Raw genomic sequence first — 26,563 nt, forward strand, 5'->3', positions numbered from 1 at the left:
AGATAGGTCAAAGACGACTGGATATCAATGCACCAATTACAAGAAACAGAAGCACGCAAAAGAAAACGAAAAAGAACTCCTGGCAATTTAAAGTCAGGGAGGCATGAATGGGTGAATATATCTAAACGTATGGACCATGAAATTACAGGTCACAAGTCACAACTTCAGAAAAACTCAGGAACTAATAAGAGAACAAAAGCTTGACCCTTGAGAAGAAGTCATTTAACTGTAAACACCATGTTAAGTTGTTAATCGTTGAGAGCAAACAACAATTTATACCATCACTTGAAAACTGAACAGTAGGCCAATATTACCAGCTCGAGTATCCCTTCAAGATTCCTATTTCCAAATACCATCTTTAGGTAGTTTACTATGATACAAGTTATTTTTGACTCCTATCTACCATCTTTAATTAGTTTAATCTTGAAAACAGCCAATCTGGAAAATTTAACACATTAGGCCAACCGCGAAGTTACACACGGCAAAACTCAGCATTGTACCATAAATTACTCCAATACTGACTATTTCTCTGGGTGCCAACTCAAACCATCTTATATCAGAAAGAAAATTAACTTTTGTCACTTTTTGAGGCTACATTTTTTCAGTAGACAAGAGTTGCACAAAACGTCTAGAATGTTCTACTATAGTTGTTCTGAAGTCCGCTAAAGCATATTTCTTAAATAAGACATCAAAATTTCTAATTATACTTTGTGTATAACATAACTACGGTCATGAATCCTCCTCATGGTGATCCGTCTCATCAAAGATTTCCTCCTACACAAAAAAAGGGGGGGTAAATGAGTTCACATTTAGATACCTTCAAGCTGCAAAAGTCAAGGAAGCAAAACTTTAAAAGCTCTACATATAGCAAATTTTATTCAGTTTACCTGTAAAAGCTCTTCAATAACATCTTCCATAGTTATTATTCCAACAACCTCTTCCTCTTCTGGGAGTTTTGGCAGGGGATTTCCATCTATTCGCAGAATGTCCGAATACATATTTTTTGTCCACTTTTTGCTCCTAGTACCTTTGAATGAAGCATTTCCACCATTAGGAAAACTCTTCCACTTCTGCAATGATCGCTTTGTCTTCAGACTCTTCTCGGGTGTAGTCTTTTCACCATCAATGTCTACCCTGACATCTTTCACGGGATCTGGCGAGCAAAGAGAAGGTGTGGAGTGTCCAGATTAAAGAAGGTTTACATGTGATAAAAGCAAAATAAGTTAGCAACCAGAACGTACTCTCTACAGGGGATTTGCTAGCATCCATATCCTTGTTGCACTGTCTTACAACCACAGCCATATGGCTATGACCTTTCTGAAACTCATTCAGTATGTCATCCAAATGCATAGAATCTGGGACCCTGCACCATAAGAACAGAAATCACGAAGGAGGTTTATGAGGAATATTGAAAGCATAAGAAGAATCATCATACACAGTAATTGCAACCTAAAATGGATGCAGCATCACTGACACAAACCAGATGGCCTTCCATTCTTAGATGACATAAAACACAAGACAAAAATATTTTTATCTTGAATACACATGATACTATCATTGACAGCATTTAAATTGTCCTGTCTACATTCTAGTTGAATGTCATGTTCACTTTCATGAGCCAGACTTTATCATTACAGTAAATGCATTTTTAAATATTTTGAGACGTGAAATCACCCATTTTTCTTTTAAAAAAATAAACTTTTTTCCGAATTGAAGTAAATCATGTTTTTGATTTCACTTGGGATACCAGTTGAACCAACTCTCACTGAATGGAGAAATGACATTCAATGTGAAACCACATAATTTTCAACTGTCCTATACTATACTGAATAGATGCATACAAGGGATCTGGAAAATCTTATCTTTACCCCTTAGTTTTAGAATTAATTGAACAAAACCTCAAACAGAAATCCTTCCACTCAAACTTTGTTTTTAAATTAATTGAACATACATCTTTATTAGAGGCCTGTTACACTCGAATCTTTAAGAGAAATTTTGGGGAAACCAGTTCTTTCCCACTTCTGACTATTTAGAGGCTCACACGTCAGGAATACGCCTAAAACTCCTTGTAAAATTGACAAACCAGTCACAATTCACAACACAAAACAAGTTTAACTGAGTTTCTGGAGATTTAGAATCACCAACGCCAGGATGAACAGACTATGAAAAGGTTACATGCCAAAAGAACCTGAGTTACTGGGGAAAAAAAGCCGGTGAAAAGAACTTGAATTTAAATATATGCTAGCAACGGATACAAAAAAGGTTAATATATGCTAGCAGCAATCACAAACCAAAGAAAGCATAAGAGTAATTTGCTTTTGCAGCCATGTAAAGCCTTAATAGTTCTCCAACACTTATGATATAATACATACCTTGGGATTGTTCGGATGGTAACGTTCTTCACAGGAGTTCCATCTTCTGGATGGACGGTCAACAAATTCTTGACCTACAATGTCATAAACAAGTAGGCATTAATGGAATTAATGACGAAAATGGAACATAGACTTGTTTATAGATGGTTGGGCGGATGGTGGATGAGTACAATTAACTACACATATGAAAAGACAAGGCAAAAGCAAGCTTAGCTCTGAGAATACACTTAAATCAGAGACAGAATTCTTTGAGGAAATTGAAAGTTTTGAACTATGTGGAGAAGTCATTATTAGTATAAAATCTGGTAATGAATACAGTTTTGTCTTGGGTAAAAATGAATTAAGAAATGATACTAGGGAAAAAGATATCGGAAGCCCTAAAAGTTCCAAAAGCAGCCACCATTCCTCTGGCCCCATGTAAGCCCTTGAACGTCCTAACTTGGCCTTATATGGCCATTGTTTTTAACTTTTGTTAAAAGAAGGTTGGTTTCTAGGAGGAGATTTTCCATACACTTTCAAGAAGTGGTGATATTTCTCTCCTAACAAAGTTCAACAGTCTATGGGTTCATAGAAACATACCAAGTCACTACAAAGTCAAAATCACGATTCAAGCGGAACCATGATTGAAAGTAATAGTTTTTTGGGTTCATAAATCATAGAGACAGAGTCGCCACAAAGTTGGCAACATGCAGGAAAAGAAATCGAAGTTCGTGGAGAGGAATTGTTTTATTTTTGTGCCGAAATTAGGCAAGAAGATGCTTCCAACTACGTCGATGGAAACTGCACAAATGATTTAACAATTACCAGAATTAGCCCTATTATGTTTGTAGGTTGGTCATAGTAGACCGGTATCCTGCTATGCCCTTTCTCCAAAATCAAGTTCATCAGATTCCTGGACATAAATGGGGGAATATAGAGTATCAAGCAGCTGAAGAAGCAATGATACATAAATCTATAACTTATAATGACCTCAAAAACATAGAAACCTGTCCAGCTTTGCATTAATATCAATGGCAAAGATTTCAGATATCGGGGTCATCGCATCATTAGCTGTTTTGTCATGCAGCTCAAGAGCACCAGCAATTATCATTGTTTCATCACGTGTAAGTTCTCCGCCTTTACCAGCCTGTTTACAAGTAAGTCATGGTGATAGAAATATAAAATAATCAACACATGGTAAGTAAGAATCCTAATTCAAGTGGTTTAGCGGTATAGAGAATGTAGAGATTCTCTAGATCGAAAAACAAGTAGAATCCTAATTCAAGTGGTTTAAATGAAGCCATAAGTCAATTAGAAGATATGGGAAATAAACACAGCTAGATCTATGTGGCAATGTGGTAGAAGCACGAGCACGTAACAGTATCAACAACATAGCTTCAACTACTTACCTCATTCCCATGCAAATTTACTAGAGTTTTCAACTCAGCTCGTCGGAAAAGAGCTTTATTTCCATGTCCCAGCAGAAAGTCCAACAGCTGGAAATCACAACAAAATAAGCTAGTAATATAAAACAAACATGTACCATCCCAAACCCAACATTTGATAATCCAACTTGGAATACAGTTGGCACTCAATTCAGAAATTAACCTAAAATCATTGCATAAAGGAGTCTACCTTGCTTATTGGATATGCAATAGGAAAACAGATCCAAACAAGAACACGAACAATTGGGGCTGTAGCTGCACCTATTGCAAGTCCATATCTTGAGCAAAGAGATTGTGGTATGATCTGCACAACCACACAATAGAAAGCAGCACATGTAAATTCATCATGGGTTTCACCAAACAGCTTAATTCTTTCGCTTCTAAGGAAAATAATACATATGAACTCTTGATAAGTTGTGTTCTTAAGAACAATACATTTTTTATCAAATTAATCCTTCATTAATCAAGCAGCATAGAACGAGGAATAAGAAGCATTTTTCACTTCGGAGCTTGTTTACATGCCACCCAGACTGTCCAGTAAATTTAATGGCATCTTAAGGTAACAACCCATGGATGGTAATGAGGTGCAGAGAGTAAACCCCAACACAGAAACTCGTTTGCCAGTTTCACTAATGCTGAAGAATCTTACTATATATTTCCTTCAAAAAAATTTAAGAGAATTGATTGCACTTAATGAGTGAGAGGGAGTGACAGCAATTTCACCACCAATTATCAAAATAATCATAAAGCAACTTAAGAGAAAACTTAATGAACCCTATTAACAAAGGGCATTGACTATCCTAAGAATCACATCACGTAATTAATGTGAATTCGGCCCCACATGTATAAATCCGGGGTAGATAAAGCCATAAACGGCAGAGAGGCACACACACCATATGGGACCCTATTACCTTCCTATCTGGGTGGGTGCAAGGGAATGCCCAGCCACCGATGCCACCCAACTGTCATCCCTAAATCCTTATGTCCTGATTAGTCAGTTTTCAAGCTTATATTCAACAAAAAATAAAATCCACACCTCACCAAACAGAAGAATCAACGTGACAGAAATCAGTATAGCACCCCAAGCCGTAACTAGGCCGTCGAGAAAAATGGGAAGTGCCTGAAAGCATATCACACAATTTTTAAGAGCTAAATAAATTTCCAAATAATGCAAGAATTTCTGTTGAAACATAAAATCACAATCTTGCATATATACCTCCATCGCAGCAGCATTGCAAATAAGCAGGGTGCAAAGCAAAAGATGCTGATTTTTTACAACAGGCAAGATCTTCTCTGTTAAGACAAAAGCAAAGAGTATAACTTGTGAAACCATAATTCCCGAAATAATCACTGTGATGGGGTGCCACCAGATTATCTCAAACCTTTAATATAATTTTTAGTATCATCTACTTCTACAACCTATTGAGACAGCAGATAAAACTTGCATGACTAGCTCTCTCGCTCTCTTTTCATCATTATCAAAAATCAAAATCCCTCTTTTCCAAATCGTCTAACTAAAAGCAACCACAAATTATGCATGGAGAAGCAGAATCACAACAAATTAAAGTTTGGCATTCAAGGTTAGTCAACTTGTACTGAAATTAGTTATGAGAACTCCTAATTTGCATTGACAAATTATTTAGTATCGAAATGCAATAAGCACAAATTGAACAAAGTTGATACAGAGGATCCATATAGCAGACCCCAACTACTTTTGGATTGCAGCAAAGATGATTCATTGATTAATTCAAATGTTACTCAAGAAAGAAAAAAAATCATTTCTTGGCAGATGCCAGATAGTTAGTCCCTAGTCCATACAAAGTCTAAGAATATTGACTGCTACTCTCTCTTCTCTCAAAGAGAAGCTTATTAAAATACGTAAGCTGAAGGAAACTAAATTTATTGCTCAAAGATTTTGCATTTACCAACAACAACAACATAACCAGTGTAATCACACAAGTGGGGTCTGGAGAGGGTAGAGTGTACGAACCTTACCCCTACCACAGGAGGTAAAGAGGGTGTTTCCACTAGAGCCTCGGCTCAAAGAAAAGCAAATCAAAGCAGTCCAAAAAAGGAAATAACAGAAGCAAAAGAAGCCAAGGAAAAATACTAAATAAAGCATGATGAAGCAGCCTGAGAAGATTTTGCATGTACCATATAGAAAAATCCAAGAACATTCATTAAAATAGACATGATTTGCTACTGTACAAACTAACAAAATCCACTTCATTAAATAGCATAAAAGCAGCCGAACTCAGCAAAATTAACTTAATAACAGCCTGGAAAAACGAAACAAGTAACAATTACCAGCATTTTTACGATCAGAAGGAGTTCCAGACCTTGCAAGAACTTCCAGATCAACTAAACTGAGGGACATAAGTCCTAACGTAAGACCAGACATCAACCCAGCAAAAGCTACCAGAAATACAATTATCACAATATGTATAAAGAACCCTGTCTCACAACATCTATACTCCACCGCCATTCAATATATACAACCCTAGAAATCCTCAAAAAGCTTAATGTTAGAGAAACACAAGCCAGTATACAATCACCTCCATTCTCTAAGCTCCCTAATAATAACTTCACACCAAAAATGCTTTCTCACAAAAAGACAGAATAAAAACAGTAACAACTTTCTCGAATCAACAAATACACTTCAGAGTTCACAATTTCCTCGTTTTCTTTTTACTAGAGATATATTTGTGTATATAGTATATACTCTATTTTAAAAAAAAAATATGTATTTATAGGACAAGTAGGATTTTCCGACGGTGAAGAACACGGCAACTACAGTGGAGATTATGGAGATAGGAAGGTGAAGTAATCGTGAAGGTTACGTGTTAGCTTGTAAAGAGAAGTTGATAGTGATGCAGCTGATCTGTTTGCTTTGTCATTATATATAGTCATGGAAATAAAAAATAAAATAAAATCTTTATTTGTTGGCTCATGGAAATAAAAATATTCCTTTTGTTTCACTCTAATAAAATCTTTATTTGTTGGCTTATGACTTCCTCTTGACAATTCTATCTAACTTTATTACACCTCTGTTTTCTTTTTCCTTACAGGATCTCGCAAAGTTATTACCCGAATATATTCCTTTTGTTTCACTCTCTTTCTTTTTCTTTTTTCTCAATGCAATAAAAGAAAAGGCTCCTTTCTAATGGTAAGTTAATTTTTACTACTATTATAAATTAAATTATATTAACAATATAAAATTTTATTATATTGTTAATAATATACATTAGCTTTGCTAGCATTCCACTTGCGAGTTCGATAGAATGCGAATAATTTGGCGCAATGGTAAAAAGTCCATTTAATATATATGAATAGTTTATCATAAACTCAATAACTTTCTTTTTTTAAAACTTTAGAGTATATAAATTCAAAATCTTAATATTTTCTCTGAATATATATAAATGAAATTCAATTGAAAAAAATAGTCAAACAATTGAGAAAATACCTACCTTTCCTAGTCACCTTTTCAAGTACTGAAGTATGAATTGGGACAGTGAACAACTTTTTTTTTGGTCAAATAGGAAATATTTTATACATTTGGATTGGAACTTGTGATATTTGTATTTGAACTTTCTCTTGCTCGCTTTATTGGTCCTTTTATAAATGTACTTCTTTGTCTTAATAATTACCTGTTCGATCTTCTCATTCTTGCTTGACCAAAACTTGAACACGTGTCCCTATTTAACTATTTACACAAAGCAAATTAGAATTTAGGCGTATGTAATATAGTCATTGTTAGCTCAAAAGAGAAATATGTGTCCACGTGAAGATTGTTATGTTGAATATTTATGTCAAAGAATCGTGATCGTAGGTTGATTTTTTGTCGAGATGACAGAGACAAACTAAGTATAATTTTTTAGTGTAACCAAGCAAAAAATATTACCTTAAGTTTAAATCAGTGGAAATAAATGGAAAAAGAAATATGTGCATCGATTAAACCAATCAGACTCCCTAATCAAGATAGATGGGTAAGATTTTGAAATAAGCCCCATTTTCCCCCTTATGTTAACTTTCACATATTAGAGGACTTTGTTCGAAGACAATATATGATCATATATTGACGAGAAAAATAGAATAAAGCATATATGTTCGTAATGTTATCAAGAATTCTATATCACTTAATTACGAAGTTTCAATCTTATTAAATCATCTTTATGATGCTCACCATCCAAAGATTTACATGCATCCTTAAAAAAAAAAAAAAAAAAAATAAAATAAAAAATGGTACTATAGTGGGGTATAATATACTAATATAATTAATGTTATTCTGCTACAGCCCATTCCACACGAGTTCGGATTGACTTCCTCCGTTCACTTTTACTTGTCACTTTTAGCATATTAAAATAAGACAATTTATTTTTTCTATTTTACCTATAATATTAATTACTCACTTCAATTATTTTTGAAATCTAATAAAAATATGCACCAATTAATATGATATATTAGTAAATTATACTCCTTATTTATTATTTCTTAAATAATGTAAAAAGTTTAAAATGGATAAGTCAGAGGGAGTACTATCGCTTTCATTTATTTAGTGGTAGTACCATATTAGCAGGAGTATTATTTTATTATCCTGGCCAAATCCTAGCACCTTAAAACCTTTTATTTTCAATTGGTCTCGGAGTAATGATCCTCTGACATGTATGACAGCTGCGACCCAACTAGACTCCCTAATCAAAATAGATGGGTAAAATTTTGAAATAAGCCCCATTTCCCCCCTTATCTTAACTTTCACATATTAGAGGACTTTGTTCGAAGACAATATATGATCATATATTGACGAGAAAAATAGAATAAAAACATATATGTTCGTAATGTTATCAAGAATTCTATATCACTTAACTAATTACGAATTTCCAATCTTATTAAATCATCTTTATGATGCTCAGTATCCACAGATTTACCTGCATCCTTTAAAAAAAAAAAAAATCAAAGTACTGTGATGGGGTATAATATACTAGTATAATTAATGTTATCCCTGCTACTGTCCCATTCCACACGAGTTCGGATTCACTATTTGTAAGATGCGCTTTCATTTATTTAGTGGTAAGTACCATATTAGCAGGAGGATTATTTTATTATCTTGGCCAAATCCTAGCACCTTAAAACCTTGTATTTTCAATTGGTCTCGTGGTAATGATCCTCTGACAGCTGCGGCCCAACTACGTAAAAGTACATAATACTGTATTATTGAACAACATAATAAATTATACACTGATTTCATCCATAATTAATTAACAATTAAGCTAAGTAGACGGTTAAGAATGTAGTGTACGCACTTAATGGTCATTGTCATTTGTCACTGAAAGCTGATCCTTTCTGGTGAGACTAGAGAAAAGTGTTGGGTCCACGTAATGTCTGTTAAGATTTGGTTTTATACTAGTCAAGTGGTAAGTTATGAACATGGAACATGATCTATTTAATAATTCAGAACGGACAACCTATGCTAGCCTGAAATGCCCACTCCCTTGTTTGGTAACTTGCCAAATTTTATATTTAAGGGGAGTAAATTTGTTACTATCTAACTTTATAATTCTAGCTTGGTAACTTTTGATATTTCAACTTTTCAAGGTCAACATATGCTGATTTTGCAAAAGATGTTTTCCGTAATGCATACTCCCTCCCTTTTATTTATCCAATTTGCATATTGCATTCTCAGAGTCAGAAAGCATTAAATAGGTGATTATTTTATCCCTACCAATAGTACTTTGAAAATTTAGATTTGACTACTAATATTCTAATTAGTTCGGAAAATAATTACTTAAAGACAGTGGCAATTTTATTTTATTTTAAAAAAAAAACTTTATTTGCTAAAATGAACAAACAAAAAAAGAAATTCAAATATAGTGGATAAGTACTAAAGATCGGGGGAGTAATATTTAGTATTTTTTGATTTTATAAATACATGTATATATCTACTTCTATATTTTTAAATGATTTTAAGGAGATTCTGGTTGATACCCAGTTTATACCATACATTATTAAAAAAATGGTACTTGTCTTAATTATTTTTTGCCTCACATTAAATCTTTCACTTAATTAATACATCACATATTCAAACGATACGGATACATTTAAGAAAAGAAATACTACAACAACAACAACAACAAAATATTCAGTATAATCCCACAAGTGGGGTCTAGAGAGAATGGGATATAAGCAGATATTACTTCTATCTTTATGCGGTAGAGAGGTTGTTTCCGATAAACCTTACCTCTACCTTTAAGAAAAAAAATACTAAATGCCTTTTAATGTTTGAAATATAAAATATTTGAAAACAAATTTAATTTGTCAAACGCCTAGTATTTTGGCTAGACAGGCTAAATCACTCTATTTTTGTCAAACGGCTAACATCAGTACAAAGTTACTCTATTTTTAGAATAATTCAAACTCAAAGTCTTGGGCTAAATGTCATTTTGAATTTTGCGCTACGCAGCACAGCATTGACAATTTGCAAATTGCAAAAATTGCTCGTTGGCTCTTTCCCGAAACAAAGCTGCACAACTTTCAGTGAATATAATCTTAAAAATACGTAGAGTCATTGAACAAAGTAAACAACCCGCAAATTAAGCGCTTTTATCTTTTCACAAAAAAATACATAAAATAAAAAGATTGTTTTATACTTGTGCTACATATCGTATATGCCTCCGGTTCAAATTATTTGTTGTCTTTTGCTTTTGGATGTTCAAACAATGTGAATTTTGACCGACATTTAAAATAATTTTTAATCGTATAAACATAAAAGAATTTCAACTTATAGTACTTTCGTATAATTTTGAATATCTAATATTTAATTTTAAAATATTAAATCGACTTAATTCAACTTTTGATTCAATGATTAGTCAAATGTACTACTCGCATCTCTTTTTCTTTTTAGTTCTACTTTTCTGCATAGTTTAGTTTGTCAATCTCAGGCCATGCAAAAGACCAGAATGTGAGAAATAGGTATATGGAGTCTAATAGTCGATGCATGATATTTCAGACCCTGTGGAGTCTAATAGTCGATGCATGATATTCCAGACCCTGAATAGGAGTAATAAATAAGTTGTTGGGGGCTCATCAATATCATTAATTGTGATTTATGCAGTTCGTGACGAAGTTAACACTAGATTGAAGGTTTGGAGACAAATTCTAGTGTCTAAAGGGTTCATGTTGAGCAGGACCAAATCTAAGTACTTGATGTGCAAGTTCAGTGATGTAATGCATGGGGTTGGCGTGGAAGTGAGGCTTGACACACCGGTATCTTGGCCCTTGGGGCTTTAATTCAAGGAAATAGGAAGATCGATGATCACGTCACACGTCGTATTGGTGGGGGGTGGATGAATTTACGCTCGCAACCTGAGTCTTGTGCGATAAGAATGTACCACTAAAACTTACATATGAGTTCTACAGAGTAGTGGTTAGGCCGACTGTGTTATAAGGGGCGGAGTGTGTGTCAGTTAAGAACTCTCATGTTTAGAAGATAAAAGTTGCGGAAATGATGATGTTGAAGTGGATTTGTGGCGTACTAGGATAGATAAGATTATAAATGAAGATACTGGGGACAAGGTGGGAGTGACCTATGTGGTGGAGACACGATAAGGGAAGCGAGACTAAGATGGTTCAGGTATGTGAAGAAGAGATGCGCAGAACCCCAGGTCTGGGAGGTTGGCTACAGTGGTAAGGTAGGCCAAAAAAACATTGAAGAAAGGTGATTAGACATGACATGACGTATATCCAGCTTACTGAGGGCATGACCTTAAATAGAAGAATACGGAGGTCGCTGATTAGGGTAGAAAATTTAGGTTGTTGAATTTTAACATTAGGATAGTAACTTATTTTACAAAACAAAGTTGAAAATTGCTCAATAAGCACTATTTCTACCATCAAAAAGCTCTAGATAGCGTTGTAACTTGGGCTTTTTTTTAAATTTCACTTGGATTTCCCCGGATGGTAACTTATTTTACAAAACAAAGTTGAAAATTGGTCAATAAGCACTATTTCTACCGAAAGAAGGTATAACTTGGGCTTTTTTTTTGTGCGGATTTCCCTTCATTTGGGGTGGTCTTTAAGTTTTGTCCTTCGCCTAATACCTCGAGGTTGTGGATTCGAACCCCAACTCAGTAAAAAAATAAAAATAAAATTTGCAAGGCAGAATTTTGTAAATCTGTCCATGCAAGGCAGAATTTGAGCCTTAAGGCAAAATTTGCATGGGCAGAATTCTGCCTTAAGGTAGAAATTTGCAAATTCTACCTTTAAGGACAAAAGTTAAAGACCACCATTTTGAGGGACAGAAATTAAAGCAAAGGACAATCCTGCAAATTGCCCTAGCTTGGGTGCATCTTCGAAGCTTGGCGTTAGATCCAATCCAGAAAAATCATTAATCAAGGCCCAATATTGGGCCTACAATTCCATGGAGTTCTGACTGTTCAGCCCAGAAATCCTAATCCAGAAAACGATCCACACCGGCCCAAAACCTCTCCATATGTGAACAAATTAAATAATGTAATACGGAGAGAGAAAAAAAAAAAAAAAAGAAACATTATCTGAGACACAAAGTTTAAGGAGTATTTTATTTTTCCCTCTAAAAGATTCCCCAACACAGACGACATAGTTACAAGTAGTAATAAACCCAAAGCAAGCAGATCCAGATCCCACCTTCATCCTCAAGATCTCGATCTCATTTCCACTGATCTTTCAACCCAGGTAGCTCTATAACCTAACCCGAAAAACCCACCATTGTTACCCACTTCATAAAGTTGAAGTCTTTAGTTTCTATGTTTGTGTACGTTGTGCAGTAAATGTAGTTCCCGTCTTTTCAGTTTCAAGAACTGGTTCATTTATATACTTTATTGTTAGTTAATGTACTTTGATTCTTTGTTGATATTCTTTTGAATCACATGGAACAGTTATACTATAGTTGAAAAGTTGCAATTTAGGTTAACTTTGAATTACAATTGCAAAGTATAGAGGAATGGGTGTAGTATTTCGTTTACTAATTTTGATTTTAATACAAGCTTTTGTTAAGTTGCAACCTTTCCTTGTTTAGTTATAGACTTAAGGATCCTCCCCACTTTTTATTTTTTTATTTTTTTATTATGAATGAGTTACTATATAAGAAACTACTGCAACAAGTTTTCTTGGGGTTTATTACTAAGTTAGAGGATTATATTCCAATGTCATAATAGACATGTTAAAAAAGAGGCGGATCCAAGATTTTAAGTAACTGTGTAGAGTACTTCTGCACCAATTTCTAAGAAAATTCAGCTCTATATATGGTTCAGGTAGCACCCTCTGCACAAATACTATGTCCGCCACGCACAAATAACTGGAATGAATAGTATTCATCTTTGGATCAAATAGATATGGTTTTAGTAGTATGTTGCTTCTTTAAGTTGAATGTCCTTTATGAACTTTGAACATTTTCGAAGCCAAGAAAGTTGAAGTTGAAGAGAGAATTTTTAGCTATAGTCTGTTTCCATCTGTTTATGTATACTGTTATGAAGGACCAAGTTGTTGTGCCTGAATTTCTACCAAATGATTAAGTATCTTGAGAGAGGGGAGTTAATGTTATCAGGTCGTTTCCACTGTCAAGTTCTTCTATGGCAATTTGTACAATATATACAACAATTTTTTTCATAAAATGCATATTACTGTTCCAATCTTTTAGAGGACATGCACTATATACTCCAATCTTTTCAGAAGACATCTTATACCTCACATCTCTTTTTTGCCTGGTTTAGTAGTATCAATTATATTGCCATACTCATCTGAATCAAATGAAATAACAATACTTCGAACAGCAATCATAACTTATTATTAACTGGTATTAATGTTGGATATGCTTCAGTTATTACTACTCGACAATATGTCAAGAAGGCCAACTCGCCGTCTTGCAGATAATGGGAGCATTCCATTTGTGGGCTCCTTACACCCCAAATCACGTCCATCTCCTTTATTGTCCTTGGGACTTCTTGTGGTAAATGTCCATCTCTTTTGTTATTATTTCCCTTTGATACTGTGCTTATTACTAATAAAGTTTGACACTTTTTCATATGAAGGGGCTGGCTATGAAAAAAGTCATAAGGAAATTAATTTCATGATCAGAGCAAAGTAAAAACAAAGAATCTGCAACTTCACAGTTTCCTTTAAAAGAATTTACTTCCCTGCAAGCACGTTTTTAACTATACTGTCAACAAAAAAGTCTTCAAAAACTGTCACACCCTCGAATTTGTTAGGACAACGGGCTTATTATAGTTTTTTGACCAACTGAAGGAACTTATTATGGAGCAATGCAATTACTGGGGAGTTACTCATAAACATGCCTTTAAATGCTTATTTTCTTTTAAGCCTTCCTTATGAATATCCAATCAATTCATCCCCAAAACAGAGAAGATAAAGCAGAAATGAAAGAATAGGGTCTGAGAAGCCTCTAAAACTGAGGGATAGTCTTGCATGATTTAGGTGTAAAGCAATCTCAGGAGGAACTAGCAAAATCCGTTCAATGACACACTTGATTTAATTGGCATAAGGTTCTCAATCTCCTATGCTTAATACCATTCAAATTAGATGGTACCTTACTGCAAATATATCTATCTTACTTAGATATATTGTTACTCCACATATATAATTTTGTTTCCACTCTTCTTGAATTAGCATGCTATCTATAATTCCATTCATGGGCCTGTTTACCATAATGAGAGCTCATATTTTTTATTGGTTAGGCGATGCCCTTTTCCTTTTCTGTGCTACTCTTCTAAGTATTCATAAAATGTTTCTGTTTGATGGCATGCAAGGGCGGAGCTACAATATTAGATACAAGTTTGGATGAACCCAGTAACTTTTGCTTATACTCTTTTTTTTTTTAAATCAGAAAATTCATTAAATATGTATAATTATTAAATTGCGAACCCAATATGTAAAACGAGCTATGTTTTTGGTGGCAATACAAAACCCATAAACTTCAAGTCCTGGCTCCACCTCTGATGTTGTGTCAATCTTGATTTTCTTAATTGTTGGATCTTGTTAAATGATCCCAATCCTATAATAGCCGTTGATTAGATCACTTTTATGTAAATTTCAGGGTGCATTGCTGATCATTGGTTACGTATATCATGGTTCAGGTTAGTAGCCATATATTTCATTATAATGATCATATGCTGGCTAAGCAGGTCTTTATGCTATCATATAATCTCCCGATCATATGATTCTGGATGACGATGATCTCTATCTTTATTTTCTAAGATCATTGCAGATGGTTTTTCTTTTATTTGCCTTTTTTTTTCTTTTCTTTTTTTATGGCATGGGAACCCAGCCGCTACCCTTCTGGTGCGCACATGGTAAACCCAGCTCCTGTGCATTCTTTTATTTGCCTTCTGAATTGCGAACTCTTTTCTGTTTTCTCTGATAGGTGGAAGAAGTGCAGCAGATGCTCTTAGTAGACTTGAAGGTAACCATCTATGACAACTGAATAAAGTTTTTGCGTTTTCTCTGCCATGACAAAGTATAACTCAGCTGCTAGATAATTTTCGTACTTATGTTAGCATTATAAAAAAAAGATATTCGTACACGGAACTGATGTAAGAGACTTCAATTAGAGTTATCAAAAAAACAAAAACAAAAATGAGGAGTCTGCAATTAGAGTATAATGATGATCTTGCTGCTGTGGTTCGTCTAGGTATATTATTATGTGGGATGAATAACAATCTTAATATTTTTCCTTTCTCTTGAATGCTTAAAGTCTTTGGTTGCAAGTAGATCCATGACAAGGTATCCGTAAAAAAAAGGCTTGATTTCTCATTTATATAATGTGTGCTTGGTGTAATTACTAGGAATTTGTTAATGTTAATCTTACTGGCTGTTAAAAAGATGCTTAGCCAAATACTTTTTGTTAGTCTTGCTGTTCCTTAATTGTTTTGTTCTTGCTGGCAAAGGAAAAATTCAGTTATTTGCTTTGGACTTTATATTGTTTTTGTTTTGCGTACAATTTCTTTAGGTGGTGCTTCATGCACAGCTGAGCTTCACAGAGCATTACCTGTACTGAAGAAAGCATATGGGGATAACATGCGTAAAGTGTTGCATGTAGGCCCTGAAACTTGTTCAGTGGTCTCTAAACTATTAAAAGAAGAGGATACCGAAGCTTGGGGCATTGAACCATATGATTTAGATGAAACCGATAGCAACTGCAAGGCTCTTGTTCACAAAGGGATTGTGCGAGTAGCCGATATTAAGTTTCCTCTTCCCTACCGTTCAAAGTCGTTCTCTCTTGTCATAGTGTCTGATGCAGTGGATTACTTGTCTCCAAGATACCTTAACAAAACTCTTCCAGAGTTGGCAAGGGTGGCTACTGATGGTTTAGTTATTTTATCTGGTAAATACTAAGAACTTTGGCCATTTCAATTTTCTTAAAAAGATCAGCTGATATACATTTTGGAACTGGTGATGTAAAACTGAGGTAGGGTTACTCTGTATATTATTTGCTGTAAGAAGGCAGTTACTTTATGAATACTTTTGACCTTTTAATAAGAACCATTCGACATTTATCTAAAATATTGGATTGCTTTTTTAGGTTATCCTGGTCAGCAAAGGGTTAAAGTGGCGGAGCTGTCAAAATTTGGCCGGCCAGTAAGTCAATGATTTTGTCTTTGTAGCGCATAGTTAAAATGTGATAATGATATATTCATCTATCCATATGTAGAATCTGTAGATTTAGCATTCATCAACAACAGGACATCTTTGGTTAAACTACAGCTAAACGTTGTGTATGCTATACTCAGACCTAATTCCCCACTTCTTTCTCTTTTTTATAAGTACCTAACTCCCTTGCTCTGTGCCATGCATCTTGACTTGTACACTATCTAAAAGGTTTTAAAAAATTACAGCTACTGTAATTGATGTTTCCTATATATTGAATACTGTTGGTTCGATTGCAAAATGGTGGAGTCATGATTAGCTATTTAAAGAGTCTTGGCTTTTGATTACATGGGATCTTCTATTTGCTGATAATGCCCTAACTGTTCAGTCTGCTCTCATTCTAGAGAGTGATGTTGTCGGCTAGTTTTTAACCCTGTTCTCTTTTGCAAAGCATGAAAACTTAACTTGCTTATCTCTCTCTATGTAGGCCAAATTGCGGAGCTCATCCTGGTGGATTAGATTTTTCATTCAAACCAGCTTAGAAGAGAATGAAACAGCAACTAAGAAATTTGAACAAGCAGCAGCCAAGAGGTCTTATAAGCCAACCTGCCAAGTTTTCCACCTCAAACCACTTCTTCGTTGATAATAAAACACCTCTCTGTTAAAAAGATGCGAAGCGTCTTCAGCTGTATTAAATGACATGCTCCAAGTGTTGAAAAGTTGACAATTTTGTTGGATGAAGTTGTTTCTGTATGATAGGCTGAATGGGTCTTGTATAATAGGCTAGGAGCTTGCTGTCAATTGGTAAAGCTCCTCGTAGCTGCAAAAAATAGCTGGTTTACCATGTCCAGACCAGACATTGTTTGAGAATTGAGTACTGTATAAGCTAAATCAAAAAGTAATTTATGATTCTTTTGTCATATTGTGTACATTTCTTTTAAATTAGTCTTGCTTGGAATTCTGAGTTTCTTAGTGGTATTAATATATGCGACGCAGGTTATGTGAAAAAAATTACTTATTCCATACTATTGTACTGAGAGGAGTCATTTAATTTCTATTTATGGGGTTGGGGTTTTATTGATTCTGCGAATATTCTTATGCCTCATGTAGTATTTTCCTCAACAACTATTTTAATTTTTTTTTCAAAAAAAAAAAAAAAAAAAAAAAAAAAAAAAAAAAGCTTTACAATGTAAAAAAAGAAAAAAGCTATTTCAACTTATCTATTTTATTATTGTCACATTGAGTTGCTGCAGATTTGTTAGGCATTTTGGATTTTTTACCAGGGAGGCTGACAATAGCTAGTAACCCGACGGGACATCCACTGTCTTGATAGGAAATCGACAAAAACCTTTTACACCTCCGTGAGGGCAGCGTTTATTACAATCATCACAACTTTCCCCCGACAACATAGGCGCTTCCAAAGCATGTTAGAACAAAATAACTGAAGAGGCAAAAACAACAAATACAACATATTATGTGCGCGCGCATCGGCGCTTGTATGTATTTCATACTATGAACTAGTGAAAAGTTAAAAAAATAAAAATAAAAATAAAATAAAGAACCTGCAAATGAGGCTCTGCTAAACCTCTTGTAATAGCTTTGGTGTAAATTTATAATTGTGTTAAAAATTTACTTAATATGTATAAATAGTTTATCAAAAATTAAATGACCAATTTTTTTGAAAATCTAAAACCCATAAACTCAAATCCTATATCCGCCTTAGTTTCAATGTGATGTTAAGTTTAAAGTCCAAAATGGTGAAAGTATGTGAACATGAATCCAAATATAGATTTATGAAAAATAACCTTAAACAACTCCACAATGGTGGTTGAAAGTGAACAAGTGTCTTTATATTAAACAACACATGATTGGTTAACAAGAGAAAATTAATTGCCATTTTATAGAACCGCCGGAAAAAACATTGATAGTTTTAAAAGGAGAAAAAAAATTTCCATTTTCGTTACTTAATATTTTCAAAAAGATATTAAAAAAAAATTTAAAAATTCATTAAATTCCGCTGGAATTATTTTTTCCAAATTTTTTTATTAAAAAATTAATAACGGAAATGTTAAAAATCTTACAAATTACCTTTTACATAAAAAAATAAAATTTTCGTTTCTTTTTTTACAATCGAAAACGAAAAACTCAAAACATTTTTGTTCTCTGAAACACAATTTCCTTTCCCCTGATATCCATTCTTTTCAAAACCAAAAATCAAGTAAATGTCAGAGATTACTATCATTCGTTCAAGAGAAAATTCTACAATTTCCAAAAAACATAATCAAATTTAGTATCCTCGGAAGAAAAAAAAAAAATTTTGGCAACTTTTTTTCTTTAATAAAAAAATAAACACTTAGCAAATTAATAAAAATTAATCTTAATTTATATAATAATTACAATTATTTTACCTTTAACATGTGACAAATGTGAAAATGGTGAATATGTGAACATGAATCCAAATGGATTTATAAAGTCACCTTAAATAACTGGATGTAGAGAACAAGTGATTAGTTGAAAAGAGAAAATTAATTCCCATTTTATGGAACCGCCGTAAAAAACATAGAAAAGAAGAAAAGGAGAAAAAACGAAAAAAGAACCAAAAAATAATTTTTTTGCAAGTGGCAAGTCGCGATGACATAGAGCCTATTTAATTAGCTTAATTTTAATTTTTTTATCTAAGAAAAAAAAATAAGTATTAATTTTTTTTTTTGAGCAAATTGATGTTAGAATAAGATAATTTTTTTTAATGGGATAATATTTTTTTTGAAACATTTTTACAAGACGGAGTAAGTAATAGAGATGTAGTGCGCCGGATCTGAAATTTTTTGCAAGTGGCAAGTGGCGATGACATAGAAGCATAGAGTGAAGTGATACAGTGGAGCCTTCCATGGCGAATCAATGGAAGAAAGTGAAGCAACCCTCTTCTTTACCAATATCTCCTTCTTGTCTATTCCTCTCTCTTCTCTCCTTCGCTTCTCTCTTCCTCGCTTTCTCTCTCTTCAACACCTCATCACCTCAAACCAATTCCCTGAATAACAAACTCTTATACTCCAAGTCGTGCAACTTCACTCATGGCCGTTGGATTTACGATCCGAGTATCAACTCCCCCCCGCGCTATGATAACACTTGTAAAGAGATCTATAAAGGATGGAGTTGCATTGGCAGTAACAAATCAAATGCGCTTGACATTGTTAAATGGCGTTGGAAACCCTATCAATGTGATTTACCTCAATTTGATCCTCTTCACTTCCTTCAACGCTTCAGAAACACCAATATCGGTACTTCTCTGCCAATTCCATGTGTTACTTTGCTTTAGACAATAATTTCAATCATCAAAATTGTTCATCCTTTTGTTTGTCTGTTGAATGCGAATTCAGGATTTAAAGACACTGCTGAATAAATTTTGTGTTTGTTTAGTAGGAGTTTGGCGTGAAAACCTAATATTTTTCACTTTATTTGGAATTTTGAAGTTGGAGTTGAAGCTGGAGTTGTGTTTGGTTATAGTTTTTGGAAACAATATTTGGTTGTTTGATTGTGCAGAAACTGAAAATAGGGTTTTAGGTGTTTTCCAATTTCCAAATACAACTTGTATTTGGAATTTTTATAGCAAAACGCTGATTTTCAAATAAAGTGAAAAGTGAAAAATTCTCATGGCCAAGCCGTGGAGGCACTAACTGTTTTGTCCTACATTCATTACACTCCCTCCATTTCAATTTGTTTGTCTTTTAGTTTGACTTAACACGGATTTTGAGGAAGTAAAGAAAGACTTTTGAATCTTGTCGTTGTTAGCTATAGATATGTATAATGTACCCAAATGCTCTTTAATCTTGTGATCATAAATGTGAAATATTAATAATACCTTTTTAGTTGCCAAATTAGGCAGTATTTCTTTTTGAAACGGACTAAAAAGGAAAGTAAGACAAACAAATTGAAGTAGAGGGAGTCTAATGTATGTGTGTAGTCGAAGACAAAACAGTTGGTGCCTCCGTGGCTTATATACTAGATTCGCCTCTGGTTGAATACACAGAAACTTTTCTGTATATTTGGTTCAAATGTGATGATGGTTGATAACATGTATAGTATTTAATGGCCACAAGTTTTTTTGAAGCCTAATTTTTTTAATCTTATTTTTTGATGGTGGTCTAGTGCTACTTTTAGATCTTATGGATGTTAAACAGTGCAGGGTTTGTTGGGGACTCCTTAAACAGGAACATGTTTGTTTCACTTTTCTGCACTTTGAAGTGGGTATCAGGCGATGTGAAAAAGTGGCGCCCTGCTGGGGCTGATCGTGGTTTCACCTTTCTGAAGTATAACCTTACTATCTCGTATCATCGGACAAATCTTTTGGCTCGTTACAGCAGGTAAGATTTATTAAGTTGTTTCACTTGTGTTAATGTAATTTTAATCATGTTAATTTGACAGATTGTTAGACTAGGCAATGCGTGCCTGTCTTCTGTCATGTAGATAAGAATCTAGGACCATCATTCAACTTTTGCTTAAGTGGAGACTTCCTTACTCAATACTTCAGTAATTGTTTTGCTGTTATTCTTCTGCTTATAGTGTGCCATGAGCATCTTGTGACATTATTTTTCCCTAGGCGGGATAGAGTAGAACTGAAGTTGTCGACTTGTTTTCCACAGAGTTTTACTGAGAAAGTGTACACTGTAGATCGTGGATTTTTTTTTCTTCCTCTTATCTATGTGAATCCTTTTGGTAAATATTGAGGAAAATTGGAGATAAAAAATAAGTTCTCTTGGTAACTCAAGATTTCTGAGTCTACCCATCTACGAATAGCGGTGTACTTTGTTACTCATGAAGAAACTGTTTCTTTTGTCTTCATGATTAAATCATGGAACATAACAGTTTTATGGCTATTCATTGGGATTTTAATGTTTCATAAATAGGATTCTATGGGTCAAAGGTTTGCTCTAGTAATACATAGATGATACTAGAGTATATCTAGTTTGTATAACTGAAAGTGTTGGGCATATAATTAGTAAGGATGGTTTTGTTAGTTACACACCAAGCATGTTGTTTATGAATCCAAAACACGATTTGTAACAGAAAATTTTTGTTGGTGGTTTTATGCCGGTATGACAAGTTTGTAAGTGAGTTTTCTGGATCTTAAGGCTGATAACGGCTTGCTCCTGCATCTCAATTTCCAAGGACTTAAGTAACTTATGAACTACTTTGACATTCTGCATGGCTTCATAGATACTCTCTGTATTTTGTATTATATAGGTGGTCAGTCAATGTCAATGGAGGGGTACTGGAATCTCTAGGATATAAGGAGGGTTATAGAGTTGATGTTGATGTACCAGAAGGAACATGGGCGGAAGCGCCAAGTTTCCACGACATTCTCATCTTTAATACGGGTCACTGGTAAGGTTATTTTCTTGTGTAATAAGATTCCTTTGGTGTGAACATCAAGACTATTTTCGCTTCTGTGAAAAGTGAATATGACAAAATTAATCCTTAATGTTCTTTTTGGTGTAGCGTCTTTGGGTCTGACTAATTGGTGTACTAACGCTATGTTGATGGGATTAGCTCTAGTCATTTTTCCACCCATGTTGATGGGATTAGCTCTAATCATTTTGTGATAATTTTGCAAAAGGAGCCAAAACTCGGTCTATCCATTCTCTTTTTCTATTGTCTGTGGATCCTCAAGATTTCCAATGGAAAAGAAAAACACATTGGAATGATGACCTAAACGCCATGGGAAGTACCAGTTTAACAAGTGAACTTTGTTTCCTGCATTTCGAGTTGTAAAAACTACCAAATAAGTAAAACAAATGTATCAAATTGTAAAACTTCCCATTGGATAGGAAGTTCGCATTGGTGAAATGTTGTTCGTAGCATATACGTGTTTGGATATTCTGATAAATGAGGAAACATATAGCAATAAGCAGGGTACTGTGATCAGAATATCATTAAAGCACAACCTTCTAAACTATAGCACAGATGTATTCAGCCCATCATCAATTCCTACAACAACAACAACAACAACAACATACCCAGTGTAATTCCACAAGTGGGGTCTGGGGAGGGTAGAGTGTACACAAACCTTACCCCTACCTTGTGAGGTAGAGAGGCATTTCCGGAAGACCCTCGGCTCAAGTGCAGCAAATCAAGAACAGTTATGAAAAAGAAAATACGGCAGTGAAGAAAACATGGCAACTAATAAACAGAGCAAAATTGATAAGCCTTAACTGCTGAGCTATGTTATTAAAAGAAGATATAAAGAGAGACGACCTCCACATTAAATGAGAGCTAGTAAAATTGTTCAGTGTTGCCTTTTGATCTTTGGTGATTATTCTGGATGTCAAAAAGAGAGTGATCAGTGACCAAAGAATAAAGTAGAAGGGAAGAAAACAAGGAGCAGTTTGAGGGTATGGTCACCTAATTAAGTCCCATTGGTATATGTTCTCACTGCACAGGTACTGTGTTGTAGCTCTTCATTATTTGCTGTTTTTACTGTTTTTTGTATACTTCGATTGTGTTGACATCCCACAATAAATCTTTATCTTCCAAATCAAAAGTGATTGATCATCAATGGGTGCTCTCTCTTCCCTGCCTCCCCTGAAAATTTATGAACCAATAAGAGTTGCCTTTTAAGGATTCTGGTTCTTCAGGTTAATCAGAACGTGTATAGAATTATAGGCGCCGAGCCAAGGCATATCAGTACCTATAGTTCTTAAGTTTATGTTGTATCTCAGCACCTATAATTTCTTAAGTCTGGTATCGCAGCATCTATATTTCTTATATAAAATGGTGAGTTTAGTTTAGTAACATGATGTTTATGGCCCAAGGAGGTGGATATATAATTTTGCTGTAATTTTGAGCTGACATTCTATTAGCTTCAATTTTCTTTTGATCAGGACTCTGTTAGCTTCAGTTATTGCATCTTTAAGTAACTTGACCTTCGATTACTTGTTCTTACTGATTAGTGATTTCTTATCTTGCCTTCCATTCTTCTGTTAGGTGGTGGGCTCCTTCGAAGTTTGATCCAGTAAAGTCACCCATGCTTTTCTTTGAAAAGGGCAATCCTGTGGTGCCTTCAGTGTCTCCCGACAGTGGGCTTGATATGGTATTAAAGCATATGGTACTGTTCTATCCTACTCTTGTGCCATATTTATGACGGATGGACAAACTTCATTATAGATGTGCATATGACATGCCTTGTGGGAACATTATTATTTTTACTGATATGAATTCACATGTTCGCTTCAGCCCTGTTCGGAAACCATAATTTCAGTTGCCTCTATATGCCTCAGAAGTTTACATGTGCTTCTTCTCTAAGCTTCTTTGTGTGTTATTTCTACTAGATATCTTATGTGGATAAAAGAATGCGACCTAGCACGACACTGTTCATGCGAACCCAATCCCCAAGGCATTTTGAAGGAGGTGACTGGGACCAAGGTGGCTCTTGCCAGCGGTCACTGCCTCTCTGGCCTCAAGAGGTAACTCTCTCCATTTAAATAGTTTTAACTACTAAAAAGAAGAAAAGCTGTCCATTGGTTGCCAAGTGTTGGGTAACCTCTGTTATTGATGGCATACAGATTCTTTGCCCTCTTACTGTTATGCTTTTGTTGTGTTGTGTTCTGTTTTCCAGGTGGAGAAACTCTTTTCCCTTCAAAACAACGGAACAAATGTGGAGGTTCGCCTTGTGAACCAGCATCTGTACAGGGCCTTTGAAGGCACTAGATTTCATATGCTAGACATATCTCATATGAGTGAGTTTAGAGCCGATGCCCATCCGGCTACAGCAGGTGGGAAGAAACATGATGATTGCATGCACTGGTGCTTACCAGGACTTACAGATATCTGGAACGACTTGTTTGTAGCATATTTAAGCAATATCGAAGATAGGACCTAAAGTTATGACGATTTCATTCTTTATGTACAATTTCTTTCTGTTAATTTCGTAGGTCATCTCTAACCCACCTTCATTTTTACCTCCAAACTCCATTTTGGCGTAAAAAATGGAGGCATTTTGCTCCTACTCAGTTGCAAATTTGCCTCCATTTTGGAGGGTGAACAGTGTCACTTCAGATTTGGAGTGACACTATTCATCCACTCCATTACTATTCCCTATTATTTATTATTTATTTTTTAATATTTAATCCTTTTAATTTATCATATTATATATACCTAATTATGTTTATGTAATATCTTTATAATATTAATTTTGCATCTTAATTTTGGCGTATAATTTTGATAAATTAATTTTTATAATTGTATAAAAAAATATATAAACATCACAAAAATGAAAGGTGCAAATATAAAATATAAGATGTTGCTAAAATTGAAAAGTGAAAATTGAAAATACATTAAATAAAAGTACATTAAAATTGGAACTACATCAAATTAAAATACATAAAAATTTAAACTATTGCAGGACCGTCACGTTTTTGGAGAAAAGAAGTGCCACATGATATAATAATAACATGTATTATCTTTTTTGTGATAATCGAGGATGAGTGTGATCTTAATGCACCAATTCAAGATGCTTGGGAAGGTCCAACTCAAACAGTAGAAATGGTAGTAGATGAAAATCACCGATTTGAAGAATTTTTAGTCGACACAAAAAAATTAAGGACAAAGATCCTAATTTTGCACTTTGTAATGCATTAATAGATCATTTATGGGAGCATACTAGAGGTGGAAGTTGAATATTTAAGTAGTATTTAAACTAAATTTTACCATAATGTAACATGTATTGCATTATCTTGTATCTCAACAATTTCACTTTTATTTGAATTATCCGTTAATATGTATAATCTATAATATTTGCTTACAAATTATATTATTTAAAAATTTATGGTATAAATAATTTTATTTTAAATGATTATATAAGAAAGAAATATGAATTATATGGGATGAATATGTAAAAAAGAAAAAAGATAGGATTTGTTTAATGGAAATAAGAAAATAAAATTTAAATAAAAGATAATAATATAATATAGAAGAGAGAGAAGAATATAAAAAGAAATAATCCATTTTGGAGTAAAAAATGGAGCAATGGTTGGAGTTAGTTTACTCCATTTTGGAGTAAAAATTTGGAATAAATAAATGGTTGGAGATGGCCTTACAATTTTCTTTCTTGAAGGCAATCTTGTTACAACTTGGTTGCATTCATTTCTCATCTATAATATTTAGTTAGCGACTGAATATTAAAATTCACAGAAAACAACTGCTAGCCCTTCCATCACCTGAAGGTAAATGTGTATTTGACACTTCACTAGTAAATGGCGAAAATTTGCTCATACTTAAGCTCTTTTTTTTTCCTTATCTGATCAAGCTGGCTTACTGTAGTAATGGTCAAATCTGGCCACTGTCTAACATGGTTCCCGAAATCTAGAGATACCAACATGCCACCCTCCACCCCCTCAACCCCAACACCAAGCCCCCACCCTCCCATGTGCGCGAAACCCTAAAAAGAGAAAAAGTAGAAAGCGAAAACAGGATATGAGGGATTATAAAAAAAAAAAAAATAAAAAAAAAAAGGTTCAAACTACAATCTTGTTTCAGAATTCGTAAAATTACCCGCTAATAGCGTCGATTAACTGAACCTTTTATCAGTCATATTATCATCTTTTAACAGGTTTGTGGAAATTCAAGAAGGTTCATGACACAAAGTGTTAGTCTTTCCATGTTAATAATTTGAGGTTACTTTGCTATTGCACCTGATGACTTTTCTGTCCATAAGGCACTAATTTAATCTTTGCTTTTGCGTATATGCAGTTTAATTACAATGACTTTTCAAAGTCTACAGCGTGATTTTGGCATGTCCTTAAATTGTGGTTCATACATTGAAAAGTAATTTTATTTTACTTTGTCTAGAAACCTAGAATTACTCCCATAATTGCGCGCCCAAAGAGTTGAGAATCCACATTTTATTTTTGAATTAATTCATGTCAAACCGCATAATAGCAGTGCATAAGAAAAGTAAGTACTTGAGCTATTGTATACACCAAAAGTTAAAAGAATTTAGTTCAACTAGTTGCAAGAATTACCTCCTATTCTGATTTACAAATTCACGCTTACTATATACACGTACAAGTTGATTTTAAAGTAATTTTGTACATAAAATTATTTGCCATTGTTTAATTACTAAAAGTTCTTTTGATGCTA

General features: G+C 34.1%; 3 protein-coding genes across 5 annotated transcripts; 2 read left to right on the forward strand and 1 right to left on the reverse strand.

The window, feature by feature from the left end:
* Nucleotides 1-524: 524 nt before the first annotated feature.
* Nucleotides 525-6,677, reverse strand: LOC132064773 (DUF21 domain-containing protein At4g33700). 2 transcript variants are annotated; one of them, XM_059457875.1, is made up of 11 exons: nucleotides 6,104-6,676; nucleotides 5,013-5,089; nucleotides 4,833-4,916; nucleotides 3,987-4,100; nucleotides 3,761-3,847; nucleotides 3,359-3,498; nucleotides 3,177-3,264; nucleotides 2,373-2,446; nucleotides 1,242-1,363; nucleotides 888-1,153; nucleotides 525-774 (listed from the first exon to the last, which is right to left on the reverse strand). In XM_059457875.1, the coding sequence occupies exons 1-11, from the start codon at nucleotides 6,279-6,281 to the stop codon at nucleotides 730-732; spliced, it is 1,275 nt and encodes a 424-aa protein (XP_059313858.1). In that variant the 5' UTR covers nucleotides 6,282-6,676; the 3' UTR covers nucleotides 525-729. The 2 variants fall into 2 exon arrangements, with proteins under 2 accessions (XP_059313858.1, XP_059313859.1); XM_059457876.1 differs by lacking the exon at nucleotides 4,833-4,916 and having other exon boundaries at nucleotides 6,104-6,677.
* Nucleotides 6,678-12,326: 5,649 nt separating this feature from the next.
* LOC132064774 (probable pectin methylesterase CGR3) lies at nucleotides 12,327-17,349 on the forward strand. Of its 2 annotated transcripts, XR_009416628.1 has the most exons (8): nucleotides 12,327-12,502; nucleotides 13,647-13,775; nucleotides 14,880-14,919; nucleotides 15,207-15,245; nucleotides 15,792-16,166; nucleotides 16,365-16,420; nucleotides 16,917-17,170; nucleotides 17,220-17,349. XR_009416628.1 is itself a non-coding variant. In XM_059457877.1 (7 exons), exons 2-7 carry the CDS (start codon nucleotides 13,665-13,667, stop codon nucleotides 17,070-17,072), a joined length of 777 nt encoding a protein of 258 aa, XP_059313860.1. In that variant the 5' UTR covers nucleotides 12,328-12,502; nucleotides 13,647-13,664; the 3' UTR covers nucleotides 17,073-17,349. The 2 variants fall into 2 exon arrangements, 1 of the variants encoding a protein (XP_059313860.1); XM_059457877.1 differs by having other exon boundaries at nucleotides 12,328-12,502; nucleotides 16,917-17,349.
* A 1,894-nt stretch (nucleotides 17,350-19,243) lies between these two features.
* LOC132064775 (protein trichome birefringence-like 13) lies at nucleotides 19,244-24,429 on the forward strand. Its single transcript, XM_059457878.1, has 6 exons — nucleotides 19,244-19,707; nucleotides 20,613-20,790; nucleotides 21,671-21,811; nucleotides 23,411-23,531; nucleotides 23,755-23,889; nucleotides 24,042-24,429. Exons 1-6 carry the CDS (start codon nucleotides 19,317-19,319, stop codon nucleotides 24,303-24,305), a joined length of 1,230 nt encoding a protein of 409 aa, XP_059313861.1. The 5' UTR covers nucleotides 19,244-19,316; the 3' UTR covers nucleotides 24,306-24,429.
* Nucleotides 24,430-26,563: the final 2,134 nt, after the last annotated feature.

The sequence above is a fragment of the Lycium ferocissimum genome, chromosome 7, assembly GCF_029784015.1.
Source record: "Lycium ferocissimum isolate CSIRO_LF1 chromosome 7, AGI_CSIRO_Lferr_CH_V1, whole genome shotgun sequence".
Taxonomy (NCBI): domain Eukaryota; kingdom Viridiplantae; phylum Streptophyta; class Magnoliopsida; order Solanales; family Solanaceae; genus Lycium; species Lycium ferocissimum.